The sequence below is a fragment of the Eleutherodactylus coqui genome, chromosome 1 (assembly GCF_035609145.1).
Source record: "Eleutherodactylus coqui strain aEleCoq1 chromosome 1, aEleCoq1.hap1, whole genome shotgun sequence".
NCBI classification, from domain to species: domain Eukaryota; kingdom Metazoa; phylum Chordata; class Amphibia; order Anura; family Eleutherodactylidae; genus Eleutherodactylus; species Eleutherodactylus coqui.
Window position 1 is genome coordinate 437783740 of NC_089837.1, and position 15898 is coordinate 437799637.

Here is a 15898-nt window from a genome sequence, read left to right on the forward strand (position 1 = left end):
GGATTTCTCGCAGAATTTCCACCCGTACATGCCTGCATAGGATTGTATTACAATACGCAATCCTATGCAGACGGCCGCGATTTGTATGCGAGAAATCACGCACAGAAAACAAATCGCGGCATGCTCTATTTCTGTGCGGGTCTCGCAGAGCCCCGCACAGAAATGTCACTCCCCGGCTGCCGGCTCTGGGCTGCGCATGCGCCGGCTGCCCGGCACATGAAAGATCCAAGCGGCGGGAGCAGGTTAGAATTTTCGCAGTCGGATCTGACCCAGCCATTTGCAGGCGGCCTTAGTATGTAAAAAAAAAAACAAAGAGAAACCCCACAAAATTGGTAATGACACATTTGTAACAACCACAATAAAAGAATTTGCACATTTTCCCTGAAAGAAGGATATAAAAACCATGGCTAAAATAGCTAATTTTATGTATCCCACCTTACAAAAAGATGGAATAAACAACAATCAAATATTCACATTATCCAAAAATGATACCATTAAATGCTACAGCAAAACATAAAAGAGTCTAAAATTGTATTATTCTGGTTGTACTAATCCACAGAATAAAATTCGAATGTCATTTCTACCAACGGTGAACACCATAAAGAAAAAAATACAAAAAAACAAATGCAAGACTTGCAGCTTATTTTAGTAAATTTTGCCTAAAAAATACAACAAGAAGTGTTCAAGTGATCAAAATGTCGTAAATTTCCCAAAATGGTATTGATGAAAAATACTACTCAGCCCACAAAAAAAAGCCCTCATACAACTCTTATTATGTTAAAAAAAAGCCTAAAATGTGCTGGTCATTAAAGGGTTAAAGCCCTAACCCTGAGGTTTCCGAGTCCTCCCCTATTATTTACTGCTAGTCCTGATGCACTAGGCCGGACACTTCTATTGAGTCCCACTGAGCCGCATATGCCTCCATATTTATGGGCTAAGCATTGCTTAGAGAGGAGAACAATGTCAAAATATGGCTCCCCATAGTTCACCATATGGCAGCACACATTCTTCAGGCTTTATACTGCAGAACTGCATATAGTAATCGCAGGACTTTCATGGACCTGTTAATGCACATAAACTTGAATCTCAACATGCAGGATACATTGGGCCCCCTTACCTTCAGGGCCCCTTTGCAGCTGCACCCTTACGCATGTCATACCCATGCACTACTATCCAACTTTCTATGTGTTCACTTTCACAACTGACCTCTTTGTTGTGCAGTAGAAGACGCTGTTCTGAGACAGGAAAATCTGTTTCTCTGTAGATTAGCTCTTTAATATCCTCAATAACAGCCGAGACGGGCACCTCATATGTCCTACAGCCAACATACTCATGTAGGACAGTCACCCTGGACAACCTGTCAAGATAAAGAACACAGAAATGTTGCTTTAAAAATAGTGCTATGCAATAAACTTGACTGCAAATGAACATTATTTTTGGTGACTAAAAAGTTGAAAAAGGGCAAAAGGAAAAATAAATAACATACCGCAAACCTGTTTATCTAGTGCCTACGAATACGTTTTTCTATACATATTCTATAATTGATAGTGTTTGCTTAGAACGCGCAATATTAACTGAAAAATGATATATGTACTAAGAAGTGCCATATGTTTTTATTTGATAAGTGGTGCACCATGTGGCACCCTGATATCACTTCACGCACGCCTGTTGTCTACTTATTAGAACAGATGGACAAGTTACTTATCTCCATCTGTTAGTGATCCTTGTTCTGTGACCAACACATCCTCTATAGTGTAACATACAGGAAGGAAAAAGAAAAGGTCAGGTCAGAGCCAATCTGCAGGCTGTCAGCACTGTATAAATATCAAATTATAAATCTACTTAATTAAAACATACACAATGAAATATTGCAATACTTGACTATTCCCTTATAGGCGCCTTCTTTTAGAACCGCTTATAGAAAAACAGAGCCTTGACAACAAAGTATTCAGGTTTTTTGTTAGTCACGAAACCAAAAGCACAAAATCAAGTGAGCGACCTTTCTGTGTATCAGTTTCAATGTAAATCCATATTAGAATGGGAAAAGCCAGCGAATTAAGTGACGTCCAACGAGGTCTGGTCATCAGTGCTAGACTAGCTGTGGCCAGGATTTCATACACTGCCAGATTTGTGGGGTTTTCCCCATGTAACAGTGCGGAGAGATACAATGGTGTGATCACAGAAAAACGTCCAGTGAAAGGAGATACTGTGGTTCAGAGGAGGATGTCAAGAATCATCTTGGAAAAAAGAAGATACTTAGTCAAGTAAATTGCACTCGAATACAATGCTAGCACTCCAACTAAATGCACAACTTGTCATTCCAGCGCCATAGCTGTCCAAGAGAAACAGAAAGACAAGACTCCAGTGAGCAAAAGGGAGGAAAATGTGGATCACTGAGCAGTGGAAAAACATCACCTGGTCAGATGAATCTAGATTTCTGTTGCACCATACTGATGGGAGGTCAGAATTTGGCACAAGCAGAATGAATCGATGAACCCTTCCTGTCAACTGATCAGAGCATGTCAGCACTTCCATCTAATTATGGCAACTCTAGGAAGCTCTCCTGTCTGGGCCAATATTTCTGCAGAATGATTTAAAGTTTATGTCACAACAATTGCTGCAGTTGTAAAAGCCAAAAGAGGTCCAACGTGCTACTAGATTGGGTCTCTAAAATAGAACGTAGTAAATAGATTGGTAGAGCAACGAAGATTTCATTCCAAAATTAATACGTAGTGTATAATTCCAAGTTGTTCAATAAAGTGTCGTGGGTGGTGGTATAACAACACAGGACTCAGGATACGAAGCAGCACATGAAGTAGGTCAAAATATAAGCAATTAACTTTTACCTTCAAGTACCTATCTACTGCTAACGACACCATAGGAATAGTAACAGCTTGTGAATGGTCTGTAGCAACAGTAGTACTCTGTGATTGACATCAATAACACTTCACTGATAACAGTAAATACAGATCACTAAATACAATACACAGTTAATCTTTATAAGTTAGCACTCTTTCATCCCTACTGCCGCCTACTCCTTCCTCTTGCAAAATATCTAAGTCCACATTAAAATAGGGTTAACACTCCCACAATGTCCTGTATGATTCTATCTAATCTTCCCAAAATAGAAAACCCACTAGCAAGCCTGCTGGGTAACTGTTACTTGTCGCTATCGGTGTGCATACCCCAATGGTCAGCTAGGGCCGGCCTCACTTACAAGTCGATGAGCGAAGATTGCAGCTACTACTGACCTGGTGCTCCCACCGCATCATTTGCACCCTACATTCTCTCCTTTTTTGGAGCATCTTGACCCTTAAGGTCCATTCTTCACTAATAAAGAAAGTGGCTATTTAGTGTATAATTAATTATTAATTGCAAGAAAAGTAATCCAGTGTATGTATGGCTTATATCAGTAGTAAGAAATCATTCATACAGTAAGAGGTTGAATGATTGCTGCTTTTTCATTACTGTGCTCCCACCTCATTCACCTTCCTATATGAGTATCTTCTATATTAAGGTAACAATTAGGCTAGTTTTTGCATCTAACAAGATACGAGATGCAGAGACGGTTACAAATGACTCATGACATGGAGCATTCTCAACTTAACACTTTCCATCACTGAAGAGTTGTATAACGGTGTCACTTGGCAGTAGGATACTGAAAGCTTAGTGAATATAATGAAACGCTTTACAGTCCACATGTCTTCACTTTTTAAGAATTTCCCCCCACAGAATTGATCCGATGCCAGGAATAAAGGTATTTTCCACTGCCCAGTGACAGTTGTGCTCACAATATGTTGTAGCTTTAGAAGAAGACTAGAGAGGAAACTTAGTCAGAACGATCCATATGAGTCACCCATGTGTATGAAGGGTCTTCACATTCATGAATATATGGGTATGAATATCATAAGTGGAAATGTACAACGTAAGCTTTACTACTCTGGAACATTCTATACAGTGTCCGCCTTTAAGAAAGAGCGCTGTGTCTGTATATTTGGCAGATTATACTTGTTGTTGTTAGCCATCGAGATATTCACAACCCTCGGCGACCCTGAAGGCGAGCTCCCGCCATGTTTTTCGGTTTTGCACGGTTTCTTTAAGTTGTGTGATATCCGTGCCAGTATCAGCTTTGGCAGTATTGCCCATTGTGTCTTCTTTTGTCACTGATCTGTCCAAGCATTATAGATTTTTCTAGCGACTCTGCTCGCATTACATGGCCAAAATGAGTGACCCTGAGTCTGGCCATCTTGGCCTCCAGTGATATATCAGGTCTTATACGATTCAGGACTTCTCGGCTTGTTACTCTCGCCGTCCAGGGTATATGCAGCAGCTTTCACCAACACCACAGCTCAAACGCATCAATCCTCCTTCTATCAGCTTTTTTCACAGTCCAGTTTTCACATCCGTACATGGCTATGGGGAAACAGGTGGCTTGCACTCACTATCCTGTGTTTAGATGTGATGCCGATATCCCTACTTTTCCAGATTTTGTCCATATTTAGCATTGCGCTTCACCCCAATGCTACCCTACGTTTTATCTCTGGTATAGATTCTCCAGTCTGGTTAATTATCGAACCAAGGAAGATGAAGTAGCGCACGCATTCTATGGCCTCGTTGTCGATTTTGAGTTTGGCCATTTTTTGCAGTTGTCATAATTTTAGTCTTCTTTAAATTCAGGTAGAGGTCTATTATTTCACTTTGAGTTTTAATCTTACATATCAGTTGCTTCAGACCTTTTTCTTTTTCTGCAAGCAGACTTGCGCCATCTGCGTAACGGAGATGGTTGATGTTCCTGTCACCTATTCTCACCCAGTTTCCAATCCGTCTAGGTCCATTTTCCAGATGATCACTTCCGCATATAGCTTAGGTCCGTCCATTCTACTAAAGCCAAGTAGCATCACTGTTATGGTTGACATAAAAGCAGAATACGCATGCAAGAAGTAACTTTATATTCCAGTGAGAAGTCTAATGTCTATACCAGCAGCTGTCGTGGCATGCTAAGAGTCGTAGTTCTGCAACAGCCAGAGCCAGCCACAGATTGGTCTATAATTCCTTGATACTGCAATATATGGATCTTATTGTGTAACTATCACTCTGGGCATTAAATAAAAAGATCTAGTTCGCCAAACATAAGTTTGTTGCATGATAGATCTGTACTGTACCTGGGCTTTACAGTTCTTAAAGGGAATATATCACCTATTGTTTTTAGTAATTCAGGTGAAACATTTTTATTTTCCGATTATAAATTTATTCATTCTATAGTCTGTACATGACTATGAGGGCGGCCATCTTGCCTGAGCTGCAGTTAACAGCATTTAGTTATATGCTTTACAGCAGCCTCCTTCTGTATCATGTGAAAACTTCTCTGTGTGGCAGGAGCTGAGCTGTGACCGTCATCTCTTGTGAATGGTGGATCCTATGTTATCTCTATATATGGGTGTTACTTCTCATTTTAATGATGCCTACAGTGATAATAAGAGAACTGTTTTATCTACAGAAGACAAATTGGCAGACTATTATTAGGCTTATGCAGCAGCCAAGGGCACCATGCGTTGGGGGGGAAAGAGCATGGGAAATAAGATGGGTGTCAACGGTGGCTCTATGGTCCCTCCCTCTACAATGGCTAAGCAGGGCTAGCTCAGCCACACGCAGTGGTAAGGGCAAAATAACAATGATGAGATATATATGTGAAGTGTCACGTGATGCCAGTACATTTGGGGGGGGAATTGTGTGGTTGCAGACGGAACAATTTGATGAGTCTATTTAGCTTTGGTGGTAAACCAAAGGTACACCGTTTACTCAGTGTTTGTAACAGAATTGCATTTAACAGTTCACACCTTTGTGAAGACTTTGCTCTGTCCTTTTCTGCTCACCGTTGCTCATTCCTGGCACTTTCCTCTTTCTCTTAACCTCTGTTAGCATGTGGGTTTTCTGCACCTCTGTAGACTACCTTCTCTCTCCAACACCTCCATATAACCACTTCCCTCCTACTATCTTATTTCCTGTTGTTTTCTCGCACTTTTTCCTTTCTCTCTCTGACTCATTTCCTGCTTCACCCTGTTCACTTTCCCGGGCTTGCTTCAACTCCTCCCCTTTAACCAATCATGAAATTATTAGCAAGAGCCAATCTGAAGCAAGCTGTTGCCGAGCGGAATAGCCTTCAGCCCATGAATTAGGGGAAAGAAATGGTCTCTCTCCCAAAAACGATATCCACTATGTCTCTACAGGAGCTCATAGCCAGGTATTCAGGACTTTCTGACTGTTGACCAACCTTGTAGTACCCTCCAGGTCACTACTGTTACTGGTCAGATTATAGGATTTGTTTTGGTAAATATAGATTCTGAGATTAAATATTAAAAGGCCACTTTGGCAAAAACACATTTCTCCATCCATGTCCCCATCGCCTGATTGCCTGTCCCACTCTTGAGGTCTCCTCTGTGTATTTCAGACACTACCCTGCAGTGCAGCCCCCTTATCAGCCACCATCTTGATGCTCAAACTTTTTGCCTTCACTTTCACATATATTCCATGATGCATCATCACAGCTATACCATTTCCTTCTAAGGTCCGGGGCAGAAGTGGGCAGTTTAATTATCATTATTTCCTATAGGCCTCCTGCCCACGAATGGATATTTGCTGTGGAATCTGCGGCGGGAGTCCACATTGTAGATCTGCAGCAAAAAGCGCCCATAGCATGCTATGCGACATCCATTCTCCTGCACACTTGCAGAAACCAATCGCGGTTTCCGCAAGCGGAGGAAAAATCTCAGCCGGCTCCATTTTTGTGCGAATTCCACTCTGACGGCTTCATTTGCAGTCAATGGAAGCCATCCAATCCACAGCCCTGCCACTGCTGGCATAGCCAGATTCTGCTGCAGGATTCCGCATGCGGAATTCAGCTTTGTCAGGTACAGAGGGCCTAAGTGTTTTAAATAGACTACAAACCATAAGTATCCATTCAGGACGATGAGCTATGATCTCCTCTAGCCTAACTGTGTGACAGGACCCGTGTGATCATCAGTAACTGTAATAGGAATGACTGTGTCCCTTGCCGGCAAGTCCTGTGTAACAGCATTATACAGACTGAGAAACTGACAGAAAAAACAAACACATAACTCAAAGTAAAGCTAAGCTAGTCAGAATGGAGATCCCATGACCATTTCAGGAAAAAGAAGCTGGGGAGATTCGTAACACTAGCTTGCTTGCATATACTGGGGGATAGCTACATAATGAATGAATTACAAAAAAATCACCAGAATGGCCCTTTGAAGAAAATGTTTAAAACATATTTAGCATAAAAATGTGATTTATACAATACATGTAGGTCATTTTCTGATGACATATTCCCTTAAAAAGCAAGCAACAGCCTGCAAACAAATATCTGTGAAAATGTGCGGTACTTATGTATTATTACCGGAAGTTGGCAGATATTGCTATTATCAGCGATTATACTCACAAGGTAAATTATTCCATTTTCACAAAAAATCTACAAGTAAGCATTCTGTTATACTGTGTCATTGTAATATCCGCCCTCCATCCTTTGAGGCCCTGCTAATAATTCACAAGGGCAAGTCCTCCCCATCTGGCTTTGGAATAAGCCTCCACATGCAAGGGCACTGCAGGATCTCTGGGGTCAAGCAGCTGGAGTAACAATAGTTTAGTAAGTGGAATTGGTTATTTTCTTTAACCTTGAAAGGTTGTAATGGCAATTAAGGGCAGTATGCATTAAGAAAAGCATGTTAAGATGTCAAGTATCTGGCATCAAACTGCGCCAACTGATGAGGTAACGGGCCTTTTTCTGAGAGTGTGCCCAAATTCACAATCAATTTTCTCTCAAGTGCCAAGGTAAAAATAAGTCTGAGATTACATAGTGACAGTAAATGTAGGTAGATTGTTGTAAAATGCCAGTTTCCAAGATTACAACGTGATTAGTTTACCCCCATTTAGCATGGCTTTCTGTGCCCACATAGCTTAAGTGGGCAAGCCACATTATAGTCAATAAGGGTCTTCCCAACGCTTTTTGGTTCTGATGGCCGCGGGGATTCCCCTTTCCTACTCCCCAAACGGAGCAGAAAAACAGAATCTCCAGCGCAAATGTGAAAGCACCTTTACATATACTGGTGATATCCATTTCTTTACGTTAATAAGGCAATTTGACTTTTTAATTATTTAAATTAACCATTTGCTTAGAAAGATTTGTATCTAAACAACGTTATGCTTTCACTGACATTTAGAGATGAGCGAGCATTCTCGCTAAGGCAAACTACTCGAGCCACTAGTGCCTTATGCGAGTACCTGCCCGCTCGTCTCTGAAGATTCGGGTGCCGGCGGGAGAGAGCGATGAGTTGCGGGAGTGAGTAGGGAGGAGCGGTGGGGAGAGAGATCTCCCCCCTGTTCCTCCCCGCTCTCCCCTGCCGCTTCCCGCCCCCTGCCGGCACCCAAATCTTTAGAGACGAGCGGGCAGGTACTTGCATAAGGCACTAGTGGCTCGAGTAGTTTGCCTTAGCGAGTATGCTCGCTCATCTCTACTGACATTGTTTCAATACTATATTACATGTATATGGGGTATTTATTAAACAAAGTTTCTATACATTTTATATTTAGTATTTTCTACTTCTATTTACTGATTACGGACAGTAGTTTCTCCTGTTAATTACTAAAAAAAATATTTGCTCCATGTCAAAATCTGTTAACATTCATGAAGAGTCATTTTCTCGAACCTTAGTTGAGAATCAATAGATTGCCACACTGACAAGGATTTATCTGTACTTAGAAAATGGACCATGCGTCTAGAGAGTACGACACTTACATTAACGAAGTGTAAAAAGGAAAGCAGGAAAAACAAAGGAACATGGAGTGAATAGGATTTGCATTTTCTTTGAAAAAAGTAGCATTTATGTCAGTACCCTTATTAATTTTTGCACATTTTATTGTTATTTTCAAAGACTAGTTCTTAATGTCAAGCAGTCAATTAAAAAAAAATCCCAAGTTAAAGGGGACGATCGGTATTCAACAACATATTACCCTTTTAAACCAAAGCTTTTAGAAAGCACGATTATACTTTAAGCTCTAAAAACAGATTGGAGCCAGGGAAACCAAACAGAAAAGGTAATTGAGTAGTTGGCTTGGACTTCGCAAAATTAATTTGCCAGCTTCATGAAGGAAGAAGCGTAACTCCATCTAGTAATAAGAGCGTTTCTTCTGCTGTGAGCCATGCCACGGTAGATATGAAATAAGCTGCTCAACTCTCTTTGGAAAATATGAGGTCAGAAGAAACCTCAGGTATCCAGAGTCTACTGCAATGATAAGCTGGTCATGGGTCAATACTAGTTTACCCCATACAATCTCCCTGCAGATATTAACCCTTTCCAATCCACTGTCTGACGTCTAAAGACATTCTGATTGAAGGCTGTACAGCTCCAATGTCGAAAGACGTCCGGCAGGGCATTCTTACTGTATATTATTGGATGCTCTGTTGTCGGTGGCCTCTCCAGCATGCCACATACCACAGTACTGGCTCTAGCCAGCAGATGGCGCCATTGTATAATGGCAGAAAGAGAAAGCCCCCTAGGAAACCCTGAATCTAAAATTGGATTGCAAAGGGTTAAAGATAGAACATCTTAAGACTGGAAGTATTGCTTTTATCTCTTTGGACCCTGCAGATCTTGATATTTTTGAATGGGTTGTCCAAGAATAGAAAAAAGAAAAGTTTTTTTTCCCAGAAATAGCACCACATCTGTCCATGAGTTCTCTCTGGTATTGCAGTTCAGCTCCATTCACTGAAAGGGGGTTTGTCAGTAGTTTTGCTGTTGCAAAATTGTTGAAGGTGCTGGGTAGGGGCAAAGAGGCAGGGTGTAATCATACCTGTACCTAGAATGTGCTATCTTAATACAAAAGAAAACAAAAGGTTTAATTGCTAGTGTGTCACTTCTGCAACAGCGGAGATGGCAAAACACCTTTCAAAAGTACTCTCCATGCCCCCCCTTTAAGCTGCTGTAGAGTTCTGATTAACAGCTGTAGTGTCCAACAAAGAATGTCCATCTCAGGATTTTGCACCAATACCGCCCATAGCATGTTATGGAAAAGTGGTTTTTCATGCTCAAGAGCGGAAAGCAATTGCGGTTTCCGCTCGCGGATGAAAAATTGCAGCATGCTCCATTTTTGTGCAGATTCCGTGCGGACTGCTTCAATGGGAGTGGTTTGATCCATGTGGAAGCACGGATTCCACATCATCACTAGGCGATGACGCGGGTAAAGCAGGATTTTGGGGAAAAAAAATCTGTACTGCGAATGTTTGACGGCGAGCCGTGCGGACCATCCACACTACAGAGGAAGTGAAAAGAAAACAGGTACGCGTGGACGCTGCTGCTGCCAGTGCCGGATTCCGTTGTGGGATTCCGCATGTGGGATTCTGTTACTGCTGTCAACCAGAGCTGTGGAGCAGCACAATGGACAGAACAGGTGCGTCAGGGAGAAGTCCCACCCTCATGGCACATGGAGCAGCGATTAAACCTTCGTTCTTTGTGCAGTTTCAATTAAATTATGGTTTGATTGCACCCTGCTCCCCTGCCTCTGCCTAGCGCTGTCATCAGTTGCCTCATCAGATGCAGCTCATGGACAGATGGGGCGCTATTTCTGGGGGATAAAGCTGATTATTGTTTAGTAATCATGGACAATCCCTTTAAGAAAAATGAAGGAGTTTTTCAATGGGATGCATCATTTCCTTGCCACAATTCTAGACTTGATATTCAGGCCATAACCCTTATACCTTGACAGTACAGAACTCAAATAATTATTATTGATTAGGGAAGGAGGACTGAGAATGATAGTACAGCATATAACTCCTTAACAGACTTTTTACCAATTAATAACCTATGTAATATAACATGTTACAACATATCATTGAGGATCTAGCAGACTGGATCTTCACTAATGCCGAGATCAACGGTGGTGTCAGATCAGTCCACACTTTCATATAACAATCTTCTCTATGTCTGCCTGAGGTGCCCTGATATCTGCTGATCGTGGAATTACTTTTTGCACGGCAGCGCACTCAGTCACAAATATTACGCTAAGTGAATCTCCCTGGGAGGCTTGTCTAAAAGATCTATCCCAGATCGTCTTAAGGTCAGTTACAAACTTGGATGCAAAACTGTGACACCTCAAGTCTGACATTCCCCCGCCATTAGGATACGTTCACACAGGGCAGATACGCTGCATATTTTCTTTCCAGATTGGCCAACAGAAAATCTATTGTATCAGGCTTCTTTCACACGGGCGACAGTGATATCGGAAAATCTTGTGATTTTGTAGCCCATGTACATTTAAATCTCATCTAAATGCTTCGGAAAAAAATCCACGAGGAAACTGACATCTTCAGCATGTCAACCTACCGGCATTTTGTGGATTTCCTCCATGTATTTCAAGTTTGCAATGATTAAAGTCAAGATCTGATGCGAATCTATGTCAAGATATAAATGTAAAATATGGATTTTGCTATAAAATTGCCAGTGCCCTGAGTAGGTGTTTAGGGCTGCCCACTCCCCACCCTTAGTGATCAGGCAGAACACTGATGAAGGTCTCGGCCTAATCATAAAGACAACATTTCCGCAGTATAGTAGCTGCACATTACTCTTTAGACAGGTCTCACACAACCGGATTTGAATTACGGATTCAAGGAGTGTTTGATCCGTGGTTCAATCAAATGCATTAAACTACACAGTTCCACTTACATTAGTGTGTCGGAATTGCGTAATTTGCTTGAGGAAAATAGAACACAGCATGATATCCATGACATAGAGCCTATTGTTCTCTATGGTTGCAGATATACCCGCAGCCCATATGCAATTACATTATGTATGAGCTGCGGGTATCCGTGTCATCGCTAAGCGTGGCACGGGAAATATAAGCCAAAAAAAGGGGTCCTGCGCATAACCGTCTGCGTATGTGGTCATGCACAGTACAATTTTGCGGCCATACATAGAGTCATGCACGGGCTCACAGCTGGAATCCGTTTCGGACCTCCACAAGCAGATTACGCTAACGACCGTGTGAGCCCGACATTGTTCTCCCTGAACTCATCGCTATAATCACTGCATTGAGGAAGCAGAGAGCTGAACCATGAGCATTCAGCTTTCTATTATGGACAATAGAAGGTAGAGAGTCAGCAGTTAGTTGTGAGAGAGGGCATAATGAGAGTAGTCTGTATAAAATTAATTGTAACACAATTACAGTGTGTGGGCACTATGACTGTGTGGGGTACAAAAGATAGCACTATGACTGTGTGGTTTACTACTACAGAGTGGGGTATAGCCAATGTCTGTGGCACGATATGGGACACTATCGGTTTGGCATTATTTCTGGGTGCACTATCTAGCACTATCTATGTCTTCAGGGGTTTTGTCTATGAAGTACTTTTTTGATTATGATAAAATTATTTCGGAAGTTCAGTATTTGAGGGCACTGTGTCCCTACAACTTGTCAGTAGAGATTGCGGCCCAAACATCTCTGGCTCCTCACTTTTGCAGCACTCTCCCTCCCTACTTTTTCCCAACTTATACAAACTTGCCATCCTGTTGATACCCACAATTCTGTGCCTGTTGCTTCCTCATCTGCCCCTTTTACTGTAACTGCTGTACTGGAAGAAATCATCATAGGATAACTATAAATGTGTGGACATTTTCGGGGGGGAAAAGGTGAGTACAGCCGTAGGAAAGCTGAACTTGATGATGAACTTGTTAAGACAACTTTTCTGTGCTGACATTTATTTACCCTTTCAATGGCTTTTGTTGTGTTAAGATAACAATTCAGGCAGGCCCAGTGTCAGCACCTGGCAAACCCTGATAGATGCCCACTGAGCTGGGGGGGCACTTCAATAGTTGACCAGCAGAGATGGGTTACAACACACTACTATAAGGTGTGTTAGCGCCACTAGATCGCTTAAGATAACTTGTCATAAAATGTTACCATAGTCAAGTTAAACCTTGCTATATGTGTATGCCTTGGGGCTCATGCCCCCTATTTTGTAAGCCCCTTACAACACCCCTCCCCCCTATCATTCACATTCTGAACTTTTCTAGCTTTAACTATTGCTAAATTTGTACTTCTACCATTTGCCAATTATTAGCAATCTAAATGACTAGAGTACATACGATTAGGATTTACTGTATATACTGTATATAAGGCAGAAGGAAGCAGGGCGAGTCTTCCTCTGCAGATGGCATAAAAAATAAAAGGAAGATGTAAAAGCTGCAGTTACCACATTGTAGAGGACTGCGGATGAGAAGTAATGACTCAGCACCCAGATTTAGATTCAGGTCATGTAAACGGTACAGAATAGGAAAACAGACAATGTAGCAGTCTAATACAACACAGTGTAACTGATATTTGGGGGGAAGGGGGTATAATTAAGTGCAGCTCTTGATACACTATATCGATTTCTTCACTTTTTTAACACTTTAACCCTCTCCTGACTTGGGGGGAAGGGGGTGGTAAAGATACAGGGCAATATCTTGCCTTTTGTAAATTCTGCATTGTGAAGAGCATTACTTTTAATTAGTCTACCTTAAATGGTTTCTTTTTTTCTCCAGGATACTACACAAGGGGCTTCACAGGCTCTGTTCAAATCTTCATAAATGGAATCAAAACGAGCAGTGCCATATCCATTGCCTGATAAGCAGGGCACCCACTACATGTGTCTTTTTAGCACATAGAAAAACGAAGCTACATGCAGAGCGGGACGTAACTAGTATTCATAGGGCCCCAGAAAAAAAAGATGGGGCTCCAAAACCTAATGACAGGCAACTGAAACGGCAGCAGACTTAGCAATAATTAAAGATACTCTATGGATGGCAGCAACATATATCAGAGAACACACAGTAGTTACCTTACCCATAACCTTGCTGTTCCCTACGGAAAGAGATTTGTTAAAAAACAATCCAGCCTAGAAGAAGTTGTCGTTTTGCTGTAAAACTCGACATGAAGTTACATCTCAAGTAGATATACAAATGGTTAGAGTCGTGGTGTGATTAGATGAATGGTCTTGTTACCTGAGGCTCTAAAACTGGTTCCCCTATAAAAAGGCTCTCAGAGGCTCCTTGTGTGTAATGACCTCTATTTCCACTTGTGTAGAGCTTGTTGACCACTAGACGCCTCTACAATGCAGAGAAGAGATTTTGCCCAGTTAACTGCGTTTGAGAGGGTGTGCATTATTGGAATGCAAGACGCTGGATGGGTGTATCGATCAATTGCCCACCACCCTGGTCATTCTGAATTACTGTTAAGGGGTGTAGGGACCAGTGGATCTGTGAAGGTGCGCACACAAGGAGACGGAGTGCAGGAAGCCCTCAGCAGACTACAAGTAGAGAGGATCATCTGATCAATCGACAAGCACAAACAGCTGTTTGGTTGTCCCCTATCCAGAGACAGGTGGTACCATCAATACAGTCCCCTGTACCTGTTGGAACCATTTCCAGATGCATTACGTGTACTGCCTTTGACACCCCATACACTGTTCCCTCCATTTGCAGTGGTGTCATGAACGATGAAACTGGACTACTACAGAGTGGAACGGTGTTGTCTTCAGCGACAAATCTAGGTTTAGATTGGACACTAACGACGGTCATGTTCATGTCTGAAGACCTAGGGGTGAGCGCCTCAATCCTGCTTTTGATGTGGAGCGGCACACTGCCCCCACTGCTGGTGTGATGGTCTGGGGGTTAATTGCGTAAGATAGTTGATCACCCCCTAGTAGTGGTACGAGGGACAATGACAGCTCAGTGATATGTTCAGGACATCCTCAGGATCAACGTCAATCAACTGTTTGGCAGGCCTGTTTTCGGCTTCAGGTTCTGTCCGTAATGACAATTGCCCAATATCAGCTGATTACAAGCACCCACCAATAAACTGCTGATGACCCATGCAGAGTATAAGAAATACCCAGAAAAACCTTTAATTTCATTGAATGAACCAACTTCAGTTATCTGGAGTTTTTGCATGTTGCTTTTGATCTATACATTCGTTTGCAGGCAGAAATAAATTTACATTATATAAAAAATATTAAAGAGAAATGACTTACTTTGCATCCATGGCGTCCGTCATATTTATCTTGTGATTCTTAGAACACATGTAGAAACCATTGACTCTTCTGTAATTCTTTTGCACTCTGTAAATATATTGGACCTGACCAAGTCCGAGCGCTACCTGACAGCAGACATTTTGCCTTGAATTACCCTGTTACTCCACTGATACCATCTGTTGTCTGCAAGGCCTTGCTTCCAAATGGCACCTTCACCAAATTCACCAGTTTTCAGACCATTAGCAATCAGCTCACCAGAGACTTCTTGTTTCCTTCTCCAAACATTGACACTTTCCCTTACTCACAACACAGGATACGGCTCTGGGTGTTAACTAGTTTCTCCTTCAGTACTTGTAGCCAATTCACAGTGGGAATTTCCTCTCCTTGACTTTCATTAGCAGCCTATCAGGATCTGAAGAGCAGCACTATATCTGAGAAAGTGAAGAAGGAGGAAAGGTTAATTGAGCAAAATTCAAAACAACCATTTATGATGTGCTTTATGTAGAAATATAAAGAACATAAAACACTCAATGCTGCAATGTGTTTGATATTAGACTTAGCAAAAAATAGCAGGTACTGTGCAGATGGCAACATAGGTCACAAGGATAGTACTATGCACAAGGGAAGGAATTCACTAGCAGACACTCAATCTCCTCTGGCTACTTGCAAAGTGCCATATGATGAGAATCTCTGTTAGTAGTAAGATCATGACATCCAGTTCAACCTTTTCTCCTGCAATGTTGATCCAGAGGAAGGCAAAAAAAAAAACATGAGGTAGGAGCCACTTTTCCTCATTTTAGGAAAAAAATGCCAGATTTGGAG

The 15898-nt window shown here is 41.8% G+C and overlaps 1 protein-coding gene across 1 annotated transcript in view; it reads right to left on the minus strand.

Moving 5' to 3' along the window:
- Positions 1-15487, minus strand: part of SACS (sacsin molecular chaperone) — a 68625-nt gene extending 53138 nt beyond the window's left edge. The window contains exons 1-2 of the mRNA XM_066582247.1: positions 15077-15487; positions 1207-1357 (exon numbers count right to left, since the gene is read on the minus strand). Coding sequence (XP_066438344.1) covers positions 1207-1357; positions 15077-15126 — 201 coding nt within the window. The 5' untranslated portion in view covers positions 15127-15487. The remainder of the gene's footprint in view (positions 1-1206; positions 1358-15076) is intronic.
- Positions 15488-15898: the final 411 nt, after the last annotated feature.